This window comes from Rhizophagus irregularis, chromosome 7, assembly GCF_026210795.1.
Source record: "Rhizophagus irregularis chromosome 7, complete sequence".
NCBI lineage: Eukaryota > Fungi > Glomeromycota > Glomeromycetes > Glomerales > Glomeraceae > Rhizophagus > Rhizophagus irregularis.
Genome location: NC_089435.1, coordinates 5,018,679 through 5,038,375, shown reverse-complemented (window position 1 = coordinate 5,038,375; position 19,697 = coordinate 5,018,679). Strand labels below are relative to the sequence as shown.

The window sequence follows — 19,697 nt, the reverse complement described above, 5'->3', positions numbered from 1 at the left end:
ATTCTTGTTAGTTGTTACACCTGTAATTATAACATTGATTCAACAAGAATTTGATAGAACGATTAAAAATTGTATGTAAATATTTCATTAGCGAGATAAAATTTTAGTTTGTCCCAGCTAACTAATAGAATAAATTTGAAGTAGCGGATGTTTTAAGAGAGGAACATCTCCAATAACCATTCCGCCACTCAAATAAAATTCATTCCAATACTAATGACGGACACGGGCACGTGATTTCTACCACACTTGATTTGATCCTATTAATACCCGGTGGGTATTTCCTTCGGAAATACAGAATCATAAATATAAGAATGAAAGTTTTTCAAGAAATTAGATTAACGATTAAATTAATACATCTTTAAGATACAATATTATATATTATATATATATATTATAAAAATAAAAAATTAATATAATTCTAACGGTTAACAAAAATATCATTTTTACTACTAATATTACTACTACTTTCTTTATCTCTATTCTCTATAACAAATAATGTCATTACTTTTGATCTCTTGATTCATTTGTATATAACTTCATTATTTGTTGAGTTATCACATGTTAAACCCCGTTGATTATTATGATTTGGTAAATTTTGTGGAAATTCTTGCGAAATTACTATGTATGTAGGAGTAGTAGGTAACAATTTACCTTCATATATTTCATTATTCGTTACTCCAGAATTTGAAATATCGTTATTATTTAGTCTATTATTTCAACTTTTTCACTAAATAGTAACATAAACATACTAAGAAAATTACCACCAATATCCCTCCCATAATTGAAACAGTTAATAAAACTATAAATCTTGTTGAATATGCTGAATATATTGTATCTGGATTATTTGAATTACTTGAATCTGGATTTGGTCGAGCTGTAACTGTAACAATTCCTATTGTTGGAACTGTAAAACTTGATATATCAAATCCACCTGGTAGAACTGGAGATGGAATTACTGGTGCTGGAATTGCTGGAGTTATAGTTGGAATTGTTGGAGTTGGAGCTGGTGGTATAATTTCCGGAATTACTATACTTGGGTCATTTCTTATTTGAGTATTTACTTCATGTATAAACTGAAATAAAATTGTAAAAATAATAAAAATAAAAATAAAAAATTTATTCATAATTAAAGGAATTTATGTAAAAAAATGACTTATTTTTAATTTTATATTTCGATATTTGATTATTTAAATTTATATACAATTTTTGTGCAATGTATATGCGATGACTTTATCCATGAAAAGGCATAGTATAATAATACTGAATGAATGACGAATAAAGAAATTTTTCATTGATAAATTTTTGAAAGAGAAAAGAAAGGAAATGAATAACATTAATAATATAATTACGGTACGTTATTTATACAAAATTTTAAGACGCTAGGACAATACATTGTATATAGAATACATATGAAGTATAATGTTTATAACTTTAGACGCTGTAGGAATCTTGTAAGTTTACAAAAATTAATTTCGCTGCGTAAGCAAATATTTTACGAATCGGCACTATTAATGCAGCTTATCGTCACTGTGGATTTAGTATAGTATCAATAGTAAATTTAGTATATTTTACTGCGCCATTTAAATTAATTTCCTTATGATACTGAATGAATAGGCGCGTGATTACTATAGTGTCAATCAGGATTAAATTATCGGGTAATCCCAATGATCATGCCGATCTTCTATTTTACATTTGTTCAGTAAGGTCAGTTAATTTGTTAATTTGTAATAATATTAATATTTCTAGTACTTATAAAATTTATAAATATTTCATACTCTCTTTTTTTCGTTTATATATTATACAGTATATTATTATTTGTAACATCTTTAAAATCACTTACTACACTCAATATGAAAAAATTTATTTTAACTTTATTATTTTTATAATTTTACTTCAAATTGTGCATGAAGTAAATACTCAACCACCACCAGGAGGACCATCAGGACCACCAGCGGGGGTCCTACTCCACCAGCGGGAAATGCTATTCCACCAGCGGGAGGGGCTACTCCAGCGGGAGGTACTCCAAGTGGTGGTACTCCAAGTATTACTGGATTTGCTAATCTACCATCGAGAAGTGCTACACCAGTAGGGGCTATTCCATCAACTCAATTAATAATAAGTGCTTCAAGCGATACTGCTACTACTACACCACTAGTTAATTTAATTCTTGGAGCGATAGTTGGAGGAATAGTTAGTGGCTTGATTTTAATCTCCTTAGCTTGTTTATGTTTCTTTTTAGTGAGAAAGTACGGCAGAAAGAATGAAGCAATTGCAATCCCTGAACCAAATAATAATGTAAATAGGAATACTCCCATAGATTTAGTAATTTCGAATCAAGAACAAGAATTTACACCAAATTTACCAAATTATAATAATCAACAAGGAACAACATGTGAGTTAGGAAATAACTCAACAGATAATGAAATTATTCAGAATATTAAAAAAGGAAAATTATCATTTATTATCGATGAAAAGATTATTGAAGAAATGAAAAAAGATGTTCTACGAGACGTTAAGCAAGAATTAAAAGAAAAAATAAGAATAAAAGTAGAGGCATCATTGGAAAAATATGAAGATGATAATAGTGGTAGTAAAAATTATAATAGATAAAATAATATTTTATTAACATTGTTTATTCTCAACATCTATAATATTTTATTGTCCCATTATAAATTTAGTTCATCGGTGATAAATTAAATTTAGCGGACGGATATTTTGCTCGCATATAGAATATAGGTTTCTTTTTATTTTATCATATTCATATTAAGGAAATGTCAATATCAACCGGTTTTAAATCAATTGTTTATCGTGTAAATTTTATTTGCCTATTTATATTTGCCTATTTATATTAAACGTTTTTTTATATAATATTGCAGTTGGCCGAAAAACGGAGCCGAATTCCTGATTGCCGATCATCCGGACCCGATTTAATCGCAGAAAATCCCCTAGAATTCCACGACGATCTACGCCTTGAGCCGGGTCCGGATCACGTTGCGGCTAATTATTTTTCGGCTAACTACACCATTATTTATTTTATCGCTAAACTTCTTGCATATTAGGAATTATTTAATAAAACTTCACAAGGAATGAAAATAAATACATGACAAAAGAGATGATTTAGTAACGAATTTCTTACGAAGCTATAATTTCAAGCTTCTAAAAAATGAATTTCAAATCAAGAATTTGAAACTAGCAAAACGGAAACCGTTAAAGTCCGTCGCGTTTATTTTCTCAGTATCTTTTTATTAAAAAAAAATTGATCACCAAATAAAATCAGCAGTGTTACAGGTATATAATCAAAAAAGGGCTAATATGTGAGGTGACGTCAATGGAAGGAAGGAAGAAAAATTGCACAAAACCGTCTAATGCAGTACAGTAAAATGTCCTTCGCTAACGCTAAATCTCGATGTTGTACAAAGCGGCCAGCGTTAGGCTGTCGGGAAAATGTCCTGTCGGGAAAGCCGTAATGCTAAATATTTTGTGTTGTAAAGTATGTATAATTTGAAACATTTATATTGATATGTTTTACTATTTTCAATTAGCTTTTCTCCGGACAATAATTGTCTGAGTCATGTGAATTCATAAAAAATCATTCATTGTGCTACTTTGCCTTTCTCCATGGAAAATACTAACATTACACAAATAGGTGTAACAAAACTTTGTGCTAACCTAATTTTACTTTCTTGTATCCTAAATAAATAAATGCATTTGGTTATTTTGGTATCATATCATATTTAGGTATAAGAAAGTCATCAATTTTTTTTACTGCCTTCCTTAATTTAACAATTTATCGGCTGTCTTTTTTAGTTAATGATGCGATGGTACTTTATAGTTTATTTAAAGCGCAAATAGTGTTTGTCTATTATTTTATTAGAAATGTTCGATTATACTTTGATGTCATGCTGTCATGTTAAGTGTCAATAAATGATGTATATAAACCATTATAACTTCTTTACATTCTTTTCTATCTCACCCTTTCCTTTTTACCCTTTCTACCTTTCTTCTCCCTCTCTCCTTCTCCCTTCCCTTTTTCTCTTACTGTATATTTAAATTTACGACGCGACGCGTTGGCTGGCTCGTGGATATCAGCTTTTGTTGCAGTAATAATTGTCTGTTGTATCACGGATAAAATTAAGGCTGTTAATATATTAACAAGGTAGAAAAGCAAAAATAAATATAATATGACGCTTTTTTTTAAATAAGGTGCTAGGAATGTATTTTTGCGAAAAGTTTCATTAAAGAGTCCACTTTTAATAGAATACAAAACATATTTATTTAAATACATAATAAATTTTTTTATTGATTAAATTATAAAGAATTATATAAAATATAAAATAAGTATAGAAGCGGTTCCTGCTAAATTATCATGAATCTAACTTTCTTTTTCGATTATTGGTTGGAATAAAGTCTCTAGAAGAGATTTATACTGTATATTGATTTTTATACTCCTATAATTATTTAGAGACCAAGCGAGACATTTTTATATTTTGATGAATTCGGGCGGAGTAATTGAGTACTTGAAGATATAACTTTCAACTTTATAACGAGGTATATCTCTCGTACAAAAAGAGGTTGTTTTGCAGTTTTATTAGTAAAAACGCTCATATTCCTGACGATGTACATCTGGTCGTCACGCGTAACGAGGTATCTCTCTCGTACAAAAAGAGTTTGTTTGCAGTTTTATTAGTAAAAAACGCCTGTTATCTCTGGGGGATGTCTAGGTTTTACATCTGGTCACCAGTATAATAAAGATGGTTGAACTTTCTAGACCACATATAATTGTAGACGACCTTGGTTTATTGGAAACGTGATAAACTTATAGCATATGCATCTGTTTCCCGGCTGGTCAGCCACAGCATCCCTCTGAGTTTGCCGATTGGTGGCGGATATGTTATTGAATTAAAATTGCATTTTTTGTTAAATGATAATTTCAATAAAAAAAGTCAAAATTTCCATCTACAAAATTAAAAATGAACTGTTAATAAATGTTTCATTTAAAATTTTTTTTAAAAAAACTTAATGATTGGCTGAATCCTCATGCTTTTAATAATAACCTACCATATATTGATCCTAGACACATAAAATCACCACCATTTGACGCGTCTTGATCCAATAAACTATATATGCTTTCTACGATCATTGGATGTAAAGTTATTCTGGTTAAACACAATTTTAGTTGTGTTCAATATGTGTTTGTGTTTAATATGTGTTCGGTATGTTTGCTTAATAAATTATGGCATTTTAAACTTTTTTACATTCTGAAATAAAGTATCAAAAATATAGTGAACAATGTGCTTGCTTCTATTTTACATAATTTTTTGTTTGTGTGTTCTCTAAAAATGGGCATCATTTAAAACTGTACACATTTTTGAAAATGGCAATAATAAATTTCATCATTTTCTGAATGTAATTTAAATTAATTGTGAAATTTTTACCTCATAAATTTTGTTTATTTTAGAAATTTTTAAATATTTTGAGGGTAAATTATTATATGAACAGAAGAAGCTACCTTTTTTTTTAAGGGGAGAAAAGCAATTTAGAATGCCCATTAAAAAGACTACATACTACGTATTCGTGAAAAGAACACTTAAATTTTTTACGAATACAAAAAATAACGAGTTGTAAAATAATATAGCAATCAATAACTGTTAGGTAATAGCGGCAAAAAAAATATCACTAAAAAGTTGACAATTTTATAGAATGCCATGCAATAAGTATGATCTGGATCGAAGCACGAGAAGAATGTGCTTGGCATGCGTAATATAATAAATGGGTTGCATTTTAAAGATTCTCGATGCGCAATTTTAATTACGCAATTGTATTATTGTTTTATTGTAATACAAATAACGATCACCATTGTTATATAAGAAAATTGCGCCATATTTTATTATGATCGATCACATGCAGATCAGCAATTAACTAATTTTATAGACTCTAACTAACCCTCACTGAAATATCGATACATTTTAATAATATTACTGATGACAAAATAAATTGATAATGAAATCTTTAATACAGGAGTGTAACCAAAAGATATCGCTTTGCTCATATAAAAGCTCTATTATTAATTAATTAAAATAAATTTAATATTAAATTTAATAGAATATGAAAAAGGTAAATTTAAAAAAAAAATTTGCATACCAGAATAATTATTTGAGGAATTTTTTCAATCAAAGTATTAGTGATAGTTCCTCACATTATATTACTTCTTGATGAAGGAGATAATTTAGTATTAGTACTGAATAAATATAATTCAAGTAAGTTTAAATTTTCAATGTTAATTCCTCCTAATAACGTGAATATCACTAAAATATCATTTAACCGTTTTCCTTTGCGGATCAGTTTCAAAAACGAGATTTTTGATTCATTGGATAATTTATTATATTTGCTTTTCTGACTTGGACTCAAACTATCATATGTCTTTTTCAGCTCCTTAGTATCCTTAGTATCAGGAGTTCCCTTAATTCCCTCAATCATTGCGATAATTGAGCTACTTCGAGTACTTTCCCCTGTATTACTTTCCCCTGAGTTACTTCCTTTTATATCTTCTTCTTTTATATCTTCATCACTTTTCTTTAGTGTTAATTCTCTTACAAGTACACCAATTGTAGTTTTAAATGCAAATCCTAAATTTACAATAAATGGTAATATTACAAAGAAAACGCTTAAAGAAAAAATTTTATTATTATTATTATTTCATAATTTAAGAGAACAAATAAAGAAAACAATTTATTATTTTAATTTGTTAATTCAAAAATTGGTTACCTTATAATATAAATTTCATAATACTTTTGTGAATCTACAATAGCAAAAATGATACCCGTTATAAAATCTGCAATAGCATATACACATTCAAAAATTACAGAATATTTTTTCTAAAAAAAAATTATGTTAATATTTCGAAATTTTTTTTTTTTAATTAATTTATAACCATGTTATTTACCACAGCAAAAAATAAATACAATAAGATTTCAAATACGGCTGTTACAAGAAGCTTAACCCAATTCGCATCTATCCATTTAGCTATTTACAATTTCAAAGTCATTAAATTAAAAATAAAGATAAAATATATTTAGCTTTTAAACATTATTATTTAAGAGCAAATTCTCTCTTCTCTAAGAAATAGTGAATTCTTACGTATAAGCTGATATCCATAATCACTATCTAAAAAAGTTGAAGCGTCACCCCATGCAAGAATAGTGATATATTTATTCCTAATCAAACTATCAGATCTCGAGCGGCTGAAACAGCTAATCTTTCACCTTCATATCTTTTAATATCAATAGTTAGAATAATTTGTTTTAGAGAATCTTTAGGAAGTGTAGCGTCAGTTTCATATTTTCTACTAGTAGTTATTCGTTTTGGACTAATGGGAATAGCATTAGCCAACTGATCTGTTAAATTCTTATAAAATTCTTCACGTTTAATAATATCAAGGACCAAAAAATAAGCAGTCCCTTCTGGAGTCAGTCGAACTTTTCCTTCGACATCTTTATTACCATCAGAATTTTCTTCTAAAAATGATTTAAAAAATTTTTATTACATAGTATAACATTCGTTTAAAACGAGAGAATTTATAAAACACTTACGGGCTGTATTTGTTATAAAAGTCCAAATAGATTTTCTCTGTATACCAAAGATAGGTGTGTCAAAAGCTCGCCTCTTTACAAAACCATCTTCAATTAAGACATAGTAACTTCCACCAAGCTTATTGAATGTACTACTAATTATTGTAACATTTACGATAGTTTCGTTTCCCTCATCTTTATAACTTATAATCAAATATTATAATAAAGTTGATTTATCAAATGATGGCTACCTTTTAATCTACCAACGTAATGATGATGGTGAAGATATCTTACGTCAATTAAATTCTGTAAGGAACAATTATAATAATAAATATATAAGTTATAAAGATGCGTCTATGGCCTCATTAATCTCCGGAAATGTGGTATCGATATTTAAGTTATCATACCCATGATCTAAAATATTTGAAAAAAAGGTTAAAAAAAAAAAAGAAAATTTTTGTTTAAATATGTTTGTGCCACTTTACCTTCCTGAACTTTATATAATTCAATTGCGGTCAAATTCCAACTTTGTAATCCCTCCGATTGAGGAAACATAAGTGTATTATTTGGTAAAATTATAAAATCACCTTTAAAATTTGTCACACTAGGATTTGTAAGGTTCCATCTATAAAATCCATTGTCATTCAAAATAAAACCATCGATATTATTTTTAAACGGATCTGTAGTAGATGTCATGTTACTTATAAAATAACCTCCGTATGGTAATAACTTAAATTTACATTGGCTAAAGTCTAGAAATGGAATCATTTGAATATTATTTATAAGACCCGATGTAAGAAAATCAATTTTAGTAATATAAAATTTGTTTAATGTGTTTGGAGTTGTAGGGTTTACGGCTAATGTACAAGTTTGTCCAACTACGAAAGTATTATCACAATAAAGTGCAGTAAAGCTTAACCCTTGACTTGGAATTTGATAAAGAATCATTGGACCTCGTATATTAATACTCTCATAATTTAAAAATATGCCGTAAATTCCTCCCTGTGATAAACCAGTGGTGTCTGAAATATTGGCATAAATAATCGCGTATCCATTATCCATCGTTGCAATATATTGAATGAGATTCGGATTTGGTGGTGGAGAAGGTATTTCTACTTCTTCTGTAATATTTTGAACAGTCCCATCATTAGATCTATAAATTAAATCATGCGTTAAATGCTTTTCACAATTAGATTAAAAAAATTTTTATCAACATGATAAATTACATTATGAATTGTTGCAGCAAAGTAGTATTTGTTTTAGGTACTACACGAAGAAATCCTTTGTCATGATTAACATTAAATATAATATTTGCTTGGAAAAGTGGCCAGCGATCAACATAAGCACGTCCTAAAAAAGTTTTACTAATAAAAAAAAAGAGTAAAAAGAAAAGGATTAATAGTTATTTATTTACGTATATACAGTATATACTTTTTTTCATTTAAAAATTTTCTAACCTGAGGATATTTCCACTTAAATCGACAACCATTGCCCAATCTTCATAAGTACTTTCATTCGTATAAGTCATATAAGTTACTAACAAAAAATTACTTGTTGCAGGGTAAAATTGAATAGGGTTACGAAGTTGATTTATACAAAAATTAAAAGGTTGTATTTCCAATTTATCAATTGAAATATCAAATGCATTAATTGTTCTATTTGGATAAATTGTGCGAATTGATAAATATCTATCTACATATATTTTACCATTTAAATCAGTTACTGAATTATTAACACGAATTATTTGAATAAATGTCATGAAATTATAAGATTTCATCGCATATATGAGAGATTATTAGTTTGGTTTACTTCTTCAAACGTAATAAAATATGGCAATGAATCTGGTATTATCGTTACTGTTGTTGTTGAATTTGTTGGTTCACAGTCACGAGATACTAGGCCTGCATAGCTAATACCACAACCGTTTTGGGTAGTCGCTTCCACCATGTTTTTTACCGCAAATAGAATGATTGATAAAATTGACAAATAATAAAATAACTTCATTCCGGAGAAACTATAATAATTTGAATTTATTTATTCTTTTTTTTAAAAAAAACCAGTAAAAAAAGTAAGATTTTTATATTATTCACATCAAACGAAATAGGAAACGTAATGCAACATGAAAGATATACCGTAAATTGATTCCGTCAACACTTGTTTGACAAATTGATATAGTTGTGCGTTTAAATAAAAATTTTTTTTTTATTTAATTTTTCTTGGTTATTTAAAGTTGTTTACAAATGAAGTAATTTAAATAAAAATGATTTTTTTTTTGTGGCTTTTTTGATCGAGATTATCGTTGAATCAAGCGTTATTTTACGCAAAATAAACTTCCTATTATGGACTATTCAAGGAAGACTCGGAGTTTCCAAACAATTAATGTTATAAAAAATTTACTTTGTTTGAGTTTCCTTTTTAATGAACTATAATAGGAAGAAATTTACTTATGTATAAATAACGTTTGATTCGACGTTAATACTAACCAAAAAAAAAAGAAATCATTTTTATTTAAATTTACTTCATTTGTAAAGTTTAATTTGTAATAACCAAGAAAAAAAATATCGTGTCAACTCGGGAATATAAATTCCGAAACTTTTTAGAATTCAAATTTAAAAAAAATCATATTCCCCTTCTAATAAATAAAAAATCGATTAAATGAGTACCTATACAGATCATATTGAGGTTCAAATACCTCCGCACATTCAAGATGATAAGGTTCATATATACTCTCACAACGAAAAACCGATAACTATGATGACAATTTCTCTAAAATCGGAGTATATTGTGACATATAGTAAAGAAGATGAATCTTTTGAAGGATGGTCACGTAATCCATCTAGCGAGTCTTCGGGTCCGTTTACTCTTGATGATGAGTATAGAGAATTAAAAAATATGGATGTATTAGATTTCAAAGTATCCGATAATAAAATTATAATAACAAAATGCGTTTCTGTAGAAGGTAAATTTTATTTTAAATCGTAGACGAATTTATAATAATAATAATATTTATAATTAATAATTTCTCCACAGAATTTATTTTTGATATGAAGAATAAGAAGAAAATCATATTAGATATTTATGAGGATGATCCCGAGTTTGTAAATTTTCCGGACGATTATGAAGTTACCAATTTTCTTACAAACGGAGATATAATAATTTATCAAAATTATCATCAAAATCCTGTTATTATAAAATATTCTAATAATAATAATAACAATTGGGAACGTAAAGTTAAATATGAAATGAATTTTTGCGATGATAAAATATATAAAATGAATATAATTTTTGGTGGAGTTGTTAATGATAAGTTATATTTTTTAATAAATAACTATATACACTTATTAGATATAGTATTGGATTTACCTAAATTTAGATATCGAAAAATTCCTTTTGAAATAAATGTAAGTATTAAATATTAATATATATATATATATATATATATATCTAAGAAATATATATATATATATATATCTAAGAAATATATATATATATATATATCTAAGAAATATATATATATTTTTTTTAATATCAACAGGAAAAGGAAATTGAGAAATTAAAGGAAGAATTTGAAGAATTAACGTTAAAAATTTCTGAATCTTTAATGGTTATAAAATTTGGTGATATTTTTTATATTTATTCTAATGAAATGAATGTTCCAATTGGAAAAATTATCGTTAAAGGTAATATAAATTTGTTTTACAAGAAAAAAATTCAAAAAAAAAAAATTTATTAATTAGTTTTTATTACAATTAGAACCTCAAGATTTTGATATTATTCATGATGACAATGATAATTATTATATAGCTACGTTAAATGATAAATATGATAATGACAATCATAAAGAAAGTGATAAAATCAACATTCGTTCTTGGAAATCAAATTTAAGAAAATCTATTAATTTCAATAAATTTATTCATAAAAAATTTAATGATAACAAAGCGTATGGGTTATATCAAAATAAACCATTGATTATTGATATGAAAAAGATGTTTAACAATAATTCAACAAATTCTAAAGATTCTGAAAATAATTTGATAATTTCTATTAAAGATTCTGAACAAGACAACAAAAATCAAAAAGAAAATTCTAAAGATTCTGTACAAGACAACACTAATCAAAATAATTTAGATGATAATATATTTTATCGTATAAAAAATCTACTTGACAAAGATGAAAAACAGCTACTTACTGATGATGGCAGAAAATTATTTAAAAATCAATATACCGGAGATGAAAATCAATATACTAACTGGATATCTAAAAGAAAAAATGAAAAGCAACTTATCAAAAAAAGAAAACAAGTTATCATAGATATTAAAAAACGATTTATGGAAAAATATGTAATTCCTACTTTAAAAGACACTGAAAAGCAAAATAAGGATATTGAAAAACAAGATAAAAATGATAATAATACCATTGAAAAGCAAAATAATGTTGAAGAGTATGATTTAATATTAATTGAGAAACCATCAAACAAAATTTTAGGAGCTAGTGGAGAAGCTATTGAAGAAATTATTATTAAAGTAAATGAAAAAATTTCATATAATACAAAGTTATCTAATAATGAATATAACAATTGGATTTTAGTTAATCAGAAAGATAAAAATACTTGTATATTATATAATGAATATGAATCAGAGTTACCAGAATTACGTATTTATATTTTTAATATGGAATTTAAAAAGATTCAATTACAACATTGTTATAATATTGAATTTTTAACATGTGCAATTAAGTATTATTATAATATCAAATTAGATATTTTAGAAATTGAGATAATTGCAAAGCATACAGAAAATGGCAGCTTAAAAGTGCAATGGATTGATTATTTATTAAACAATGAATATGATTTTTTGGTACATTATGGAGAAATTTTATTAAAATCAGCTATTAAACAAAAAAATATAGAATTAATGGAAAAAATCATTAAAAAAACTCTAGAATATTTTAAAAAAGATCTAAAACGTAATATTTATATATTATCAATAATATTTAATAATGTGCCATATTTAGAATCAAATTATGTTGAGAATTTATTAAAGTATTATAATGAAACCACTTTATTTCTTGATTCATCAAATCAAAAGGTTAATAACTTTGATCATCATCATTCTTTTTGTATAGAATTAAGAAAATTAGGAAAAATGAATCATATAATGTGGTTTTTTATTTTCATAACACCAGTATTATGTGCAATTATAATTTGGAATTTTTTAAAAGGAAAGGACACTAAAAATTTTGTTCCCATTTTTATTTTAGTATATTTATATAAGTTTATTACTTTTTATCGTAAATCTTATAATCTTAAACTCTTATTTGTAGTTCCTTTTCCTAATTATATAAAATATTCAAAAGATTATAATTGGTTTAAAGAACTTTTTATTATGCCCAAGTCTAGTCCTTTTTCAAAAACTGAAAATAATGAATTTTATAAAACTTGGAATGGTGAAGCTATTATTAATTTTAAATGGAGGGTATTTGGTAGATATTATTATGCAGTTATTTGGTTTTTATTTATGATTTTCCTTATATCTTTCACTTTAGCTTCATCAGTTTCTTCTGAAATAATTAAGGATAATAAAAGAAATCTTTTAATTTCTTCAATTATTTTTGGATCATTACACTTATTTTTTGAAATTCGTCAATTTATTTGGAATCCAATTAAATGGATTGTAAATCCCTGGAATTGGTTTGGTATGTATGAATTTTTTTTTAATTATTATATATATTATAAAGTATTTTTATTTATTTTTATCTTAAATACAGATATAGGTGCCTATTTATTACCTACAATAACTTCATGTTATTGGATTTATAATAATGATAATAATATCACAATTGATGAAAATATTATGCGCCCTTTGTTTTCAATTTCATGTCTTTTACTTGATATTAAATTTTTACTTTTCTTTCGAGTATTTGAATCATTTGGAATTTATTTTGCTATTATCATTGGCGTCGGACGTAGAATTTTTTGGTTTCTTTTTATCCTATTTCTTATTATTATTAGTTTTGCACATGCATTCTTTGTTTTATTAAAACCTAATTCTGAATTTTCTAAAAACAACCAAGGAGATCCAAATGATGATAATAATCCTTGGGTTCTTACAACAAAACTTCATTCAATTTCAAAAAATGGGGAGGATTCAAATGCAATTTACGTTCAAGAACCTGATGAATATACAAATTTATTTTCAAATTATCCTAATTCTATATTATCTATGTATTTATTTTTAACAGGTACATAATTATTTGTTTATATTATATAATATGTATACATTATATTTATTAATTATTTGTATTATTATTTTATTTATTTTAATAGGAGATAGAAATTCGTTATCTAGATGGGAACCTGAAGAAAATCGAATTATGATTATATTAATGATCATGTTTTCATTTATAGTTGTTGTATATCTAATGAATTTATTTATTGGACTTTTAAACATGGCTATTGAGAAAGATAATGACCGAGCTTCTTATTTAGCACAAAAAGCTGAGGTTAGGAAATTAAATAAAATTTTAAATTACTTTTTAAAAAAAAATGTTTGTATCTTTATTAATAAAATTTTTTATTTTATTTTTACAGATTTTAAAAGATATTGAATTGTTTTATTTATTACCACATCAAAGACGTTGGAATCATTGGTTTCCTGATATTATGTAAGCATATATATATATATATTTTTCTTTTCAATTGACATTTATTTACTCACTTTTTTCTTTTATGGAAATTTCAGATATTATTATGCAGATGTCGATAAAACTCGTAAAGCTGTAAAAAAATTACTGGATGATGGAACTTGGAGTACTGATGATGTTAAAAATATCGAAATGAGAAAAAAACTTTTAAAATTACTTGCCATAACTGTTTGATAAGATTAAATGTATTTCATAAATTTTAAATAAAGTTCATTGTATTATTATATTTTATTTTAAGTAAAAATTATAAATATAGAGTTTTTACAGTGGTTTTCTATTGTTCCAAACGGATCGAATCGACCGAACTTAAGTTAAATCTGATCCGATCCGATCCGGATCCGAGTTTGATTGGATTCGATCCGATTCGTATTTCGATTTCGTATTTTATAAATAAAAAACGGGTTCGCAACGTTTTTTATTAATACAGGTTGCGAAAAACGTTTTTTTATCGGCAAATTCATAAACAAAAAACGTTTCGCAACTTTTTTTTTCGGCATCTTTTTTTTTATGAAAAAAGCGCCAAGCCGGCATTTTTTTTATTACTGTATGAAAAAAGGCGCCGAATCGGCATTTTTTTTTTTACGGTATGAAAAAAAGCGCATTTTTTTCATAAAATTCCGATTTGATCATTTAATAATCGACGGTCAATTAACGAGTTAAAGATCTTTCTGACGATTCATGATTTGAATCAAATTCCGAATTTAGATTAATATATAACTCAGGTCAAAATTGAATTTATCATTATTAAAATTGTTATTTAATATTTAAATTTTATTATCAAAATATAATAAAAATATTAAATTCTTATAGTTTTTCCGACCAACCGGTTTCCTTTATCAGTAATCAAGTTTTTCCCTGTTGAAAAAACCTGTTCAGAAGGTACTCTTGTGGCTGATGTTTAATTTTAGGTGATTTAATAAAGATATATTTTTCTCTCTGTCGCCAAAGTAATTGAAACTGCGGTAATCTGTATAACAATCTGATAATTTGTACAACCTAATTTGTACAATCAAATGATTTTATAAACATGAGACTTAAACAAACACGTTCCGTAATTTGTTTTAATCTTCCACAAAAAATGGCAAGAAAACAACATATAAATGTTTTACACAATAAAACTACCAAGCGAAGTCGTACTTCATATTTTATTAATTAAAAGAACTACGTTATCACTTACGCTAAGCAACACAGACGAAATGAAGTGGCAAGACACTTCCAACCTAATGCCAGTGTGGTAGGCGTTGGTTTATAGCAAGTAAAAGTTGTAATACTGAAATAAACCAAAACTGTAAGCTATATACTTAACTTATTAAGCAAAGAAAGTAAAAATTGGCTGTTACTTATACGATCTTACGAATTAAAATGCGAGAAATTTTAAAGGAGCCTGAAATGACATTTTTATATGATGATTTGGCAAATAATTTTAAAGCGTCATATCAGCGGATATTCTCTTTCATGAAAAGATATAAACTATCCTAGCGGCCATACAAAAATTTCTCAGAAGCTACCAAGTTAAACGGAAGAATCTTTAGTTAAATTTCATCAATTTATTACCCGTCTGAGGACTGAATAATCCTTTGATTTATGTAATATTTTCAATATGGATGAGATCCCAGTGTGGTTTGATATGGTGGGTAATTTTACTGTTAGTCAAAAGGGTGAAAAAACTGTTCAGATTCGCAGCACCGACAATAAAAAAACCCGATTGACAGTGGTTTTAATGTGTCACAGCCTCACAGGTAGGACAATCTTTTTAATTTTAATTTTGCAAAAATTCGAGATTCTTTTTTCTAAGTATTATGGATTAAGTATTTTAAGCTTAATAGTTACGATATTTTTAGATTTATGGTTCCGAATTTATAGGTTTAGATTTTATGGTTTCAGATTGTTTATAAATTTTGTGAAGTTTTTATTTTTTTATTTTTTTCTTATTTCAACAATTCATTAAACTAGTCGATTTTCAAAATGTTTTGACTTTCAATGATATTTCAAAGATATTTTTGATTTTTGATTATATTTTAACAACTCTTTCTTTTTATTATAGATGGAAGCTTCCTCCGATCTGTATCTTTAAAGGGAAGTGATTATCAAAAGGCGAAAAAAATATCTTCCAGAGTAATCGTTTGGTTCTAAGAGAAAGGTTGGATGGATAGTGAATTGATGAACCGATATATTAATTATTAAGTGACAAGATTGATGGCAGAACCAGAACTAGGGCCCCAAAGTTAATGGTTTATGATTCTTTTCGAGGATACCAGTAAAAGAGAAATTCTGTGATTATGGATTTTGATTTAGCCGTTATACTAGGTGGTCTAACAAGTTTATGTCAACCACTTGATGTCGCGATAAATAAACTGTTTAAAGCCAATTTACATGAAGAATGGCACCTGTGAGCTGTGGATGGCTGCTAGTGGTGCTGGATAAACAGCTAAAGGTAATCTTCGACATGCTAAGTTAAGTGACGTGTATGTGTGGATGGGTGAAACATTCTTGGGATAGAATCTCTAACGAAATCATCATCGATTCTTTCAAAACCTGTGGCATCTCAAATGCTTTAGATGATGATGATGATATTGATAATGAAATTATTGATATCAACGATGATAATCTGGAGGATGGCATTAATGATGAAGATGTTAGTGGTGACAATTTGGAGGATGATAAGCTGTGATGATTTGGACGTTGGTATTAATGAATAAATAAAATAATTTTGTATCTTTTAATAAAGTTAAATAAAGTTAATTGAGCTTAAAACATTTTAATTTGGGGGTGCTTATTTTTAGTATATATGTATATTGTGGGGTGCTTAATTTCTGATGTATACGGTAATCAGGAAGGTTTTTACAAGTATATATATATCCTCAAACTTTCTCAGAACTTCTCTCTAAAAAGAATACTACTTTTTATTGCTTTACAGGATTTTTACAAAATGTTGGCGTCACTAAATTGTTTACTCCTAGGAAAGACTTCTTTTGGTGATATTTTGCGGTTAACGTTGATAATAACGAGATTAATAATATTAATGTCAAAATTGATAATTTAAAGATTTCACACCTCAAATTCCTATACGTTAGGAATCGATGATCTTGATATTATGAAGCTTTGGAAGGTTGACATCGCTTACGATGATGAAGACAAGCTTAAACATGTTACTACCGAAGATAATATTAAAAAAATGCTTGGAGATAAGATATTGATACCCACCTCTTGGTTAAGAAACTTTTTTGGATCAACCGCTTGTAGTTGTAGATAAAACATTTACGTCATCGTACAAGTGCCCGCCGCTGCTGGTAAGTGCCTCACAATGGTTTACCTCTCGAACGAGAAATTTGCAGTAACAAAATATCGATTTTGTCTGATCTCTTTTTTTCGCGTTAAAGCGGGCTCCCCCAGCAAGGCGTTCCACAAGGTACGGTATCTCAAAATCAATAACTTTGAGTATCTATTGGGCAGTTTCTTTTGTAGCGACGGTTATTTTTGCAGGAACGATGTCAAAAAATTTTCTAACAAATCTCTTGCTTGTTATTGGCTTTAAGGACCTAACTTAACGACCCAGATTCCATCTACAAGTGGATACAACAATTCACATTGAGACGTGACCGAAACCGAGTAAGTCCTCCAGCTTTTTCATGTTGTCAAGTGTGTTTTTCAGCTCTTCTGACTAAATTCGATGGTCTTTTTAGTTCGTTACGTATTTCGGTAAGGACTTTGAATTCTATGGGCGAGATGATGCTATTGACATCTTATGGAATGGAGATAAGAAGTTAGGACGGAATGGAATTGTGGAGCGATTTAAACACCATAATGAAAGGGACAAAGAAAATCATCCAATCCCCGTTGTAGCTTGTGGAACAGGAAAGAGCAGATTTCTTGATGAAATCGAAGAATTGCTCACGCGTAATACTATTAACTGCGACAATGAAGATATCCGTAACACATTCAGTAATATGGCCGTCATCAACACCACCTATGGAAATGGTTCCCTTGCTAATAAAATTGATCAATATATTGATGCAGAGGTATGTATCTCTTGCACTACGCGTTTTATATGAGTACTTTCGACTGCAACGTGATTATGACGAATTCTCTTTTGCCTCTTTTCGTTCACTTTGTAAAAAATATTCAACACTTAATGACTTAACCCTGGATATTGCACTTCGAATTGTTCATACTGATATTATTAAACAAAAGAATCAAGAAATAAATTCTAATCCTCTGCTAATCTTAGTCCTTGGAATTGACGAGCTCAACAAATTGCACGATATTAATGGACGTATCTGTAGGGATCTTGTAAACTTCATTGGAGGAACGATGCTTGACTTACGAGGCATTTTTTTCATCCCCATTATTGGTGACGTTGGAGGACACGTAAGAACTTTAGAGTATTTTTACGATCACTTCCAACGTGAGATGGAAACAATAGTTCTGGATAATAAAGATCCTTATAAGGTGGAAATTAAATGCATTATACAACGAGTTGAATGAATATGGCTTAGGATTGTATTCGCGAGAAGTTCTGGCAAAAGCCATATTGGATCTGCCAGTTAGCAAAGAGGAAAAAATCAATTTTGACGATAAATTGACGAGTTATCAGGATCTCAGTTCCATGGGATTCATCAATCTAATGCAATTACAAAAAAATTTTATATTCGGATCCCTTATTTGTGGACAAGTATATTTGTTTTGGGTGTTACGCCTCAGTCTCTTCCGTTTGTTAGGATATCTGACAATCATTTGAAGAACTCTTGGCGATGTGAAATTTTTCTGTAGGTTTCCAGCTGGCGAAGTTTTCTTCCTAAATACCTCAAAATTTGTGGATTACGACATCGGTATCCAGGAATTATGATATTCTTGTGATGTAATAGCCATATAATAAGCTCAAATGCTAATCTTATATAATAAAATAGCAATAGGCAAAGATAATGTCTCTGACACGAAAGACACGAAAGATAATGCCGACGACACGAAAGATGGCGAAATGGACATAGATGATGACGAGATGGAAACGAATGATGGCGAAATGGACATAGATGATGACAAAATGGACACAGATGATAAATGGATTATAAAACGTTTGATAGTTATACCAAACTTGATCAACCGGTTGCCGATGATAATATAATCTACATCAATGCCAGCGGGGCGAGTTATGATGCTTTCCAGTTTCTTAAATATTGTGAACAGCATTCCAATGAAGCTAATGATGGATTATGTGTGTGCTCTGCAAATAAAAAACGATATGCCATTAACCAAGCAGTTTTCAATAAAGAGCATGGTAAGGTAACACTGTTTCATTTACATCGGGAATTTGCATCATTTAATTGTTGTTTAATTGATCTTTTATATAAGGTCACTAAAGCTGTGAAGCACACTAAGAAAAAAAAATTGAGTTCTACTATTCGACAAATGCGAAAGCGAAATCTATGA

At 27.9% G+C, this 19,697-nt stretch overlaps 7 protein-coding genes across 7 annotated transcripts; 6 read left to right on the top strand and 1 right to left on the bottom strand.

Annotated features, from left to right (window-relative positions):
- Positions 1–620: 620 nt before the first annotated feature.
- OCT59_027841 (uncharacterized protein) lies at positions 621–1,053 on the top strand (the record flags this gene model as incomplete). The annotated part of the gene is made up of 2 exons (XM_066137260.1): positions 621–635; positions 754–1,053. The coding sequence occupies 2 exons, from the start codon at positions 621–623 to the stop codon at positions 1,051–1,053; spliced, it is 315 nt and encodes a 104-aa protein (XP_065993666.1).
- A 366-nt stretch (positions 1,054–1,419) lies between these two features.
- On the top strand, positions 1,420–2,610 carry OCT59_027840 (uncharacterized protein; the record flags this gene model as incomplete). The annotated part of the gene is made up of 3 exons (XM_066137259.1): positions 1,420–1,451; positions 1,615–1,704; positions 1,911–2,610. The coding sequence occupies 3 exons, from the start codon at positions 1,420–1,422 to the stop codon at positions 2,608–2,610; spliced, it is 822 nt and encodes a 273-aa protein (XP_065993665.1).
- A 3,582-nt stretch (positions 2,611–6,192) lies between these two features.
- On the bottom strand, positions 6,193–9,327 carry OCT59_027839 (uncharacterized protein; the record flags this gene model as incomplete). The annotated part of the gene is made up of 9 exons (XM_066137258.1): positions 6,193–6,664; positions 6,766–6,875; positions 6,944–7,023; positions 7,263–7,514; positions 7,590–7,771; positions 7,976–7,982; positions 8,054–8,721; positions 8,795–8,932; positions 9,026–9,327. 9 exons carry the CDS (start codon positions 9,325–9,327, stop codon positions 6,193–6,195), a joined length of 2,211 nt encoding a protein of 736 aa, XP_065993664.1.
- A 948-nt stretch (positions 9,328–10,275) lies between these two features.
- On the top strand, positions 10,276–12,335 carry OCT59_027838 (uncharacterized protein; the record flags this gene model as incomplete). The annotated part of the gene is made up of 6 exons (XM_066137257.1): positions 10,276–10,283; positions 10,364–10,527; positions 10,599–10,969; positions 11,104–11,248; positions 11,322–12,091; positions 12,327–12,335. The coding sequence occupies 6 exons, from the start codon at positions 10,276–10,278 to the stop codon at positions 12,333–12,335; spliced, it is 1,467 nt and encodes a 488-aa protein (XP_065993663.1).
- A 3,535-nt stretch (positions 12,336–15,870) lies between these two features.
- Positions 15,871–16,403, top strand: OCT59_027837 (uncharacterized protein; the record flags this gene model as incomplete). Its single annotated transcript, XM_066137256.1, has 2 exons — positions 15,871–16,009; positions 16,315–16,403. The coding sequence occupies 2 exons, from the start codon at positions 15,871–15,873 to the stop codon at positions 16,401–16,403; spliced, it is 228 nt and encodes a 75-aa protein (XP_065993662.1).
- A 334-nt stretch (positions 16,404–16,737) lies between these two features.
- On the top strand, positions 16,738–16,941 carry OCT59_027836 (uncharacterized protein; the record flags this gene model as incomplete). Its single annotated transcript, XM_066137255.1, has 1 exon — positions 16,738–16,941. The coding sequence occupies one exon, from the start codon at positions 16,738–16,740 to the stop codon at positions 16,939–16,941; it is 204 nt and encodes a 67-aa protein (XP_065993661.1).
- A 145-nt stretch (positions 16,942–17,086) lies between these two features.
- OCT59_027835 (uncharacterized protein) lies at positions 17,087–19,697 on the top strand (the record flags this gene model as incomplete). Its single annotated transcript, XM_066137254.1, has 12 exons — positions 17,087–17,095; positions 17,188–17,245; positions 17,316–17,339; positions 17,487–17,560; positions 17,651–17,740; positions 17,841–17,879; positions 17,954–18,289; positions 18,462–18,652; positions 19,041–19,099; positions 19,178–19,342; positions 19,409–19,545; positions 19,620–19,697. The coding sequence occupies 12 exons, from the start codon at positions 17,087–17,089 to the stop codon at positions 19,695–19,697; spliced, it is 1,260 nt and encodes a 419-aa protein (XP_065993660.1).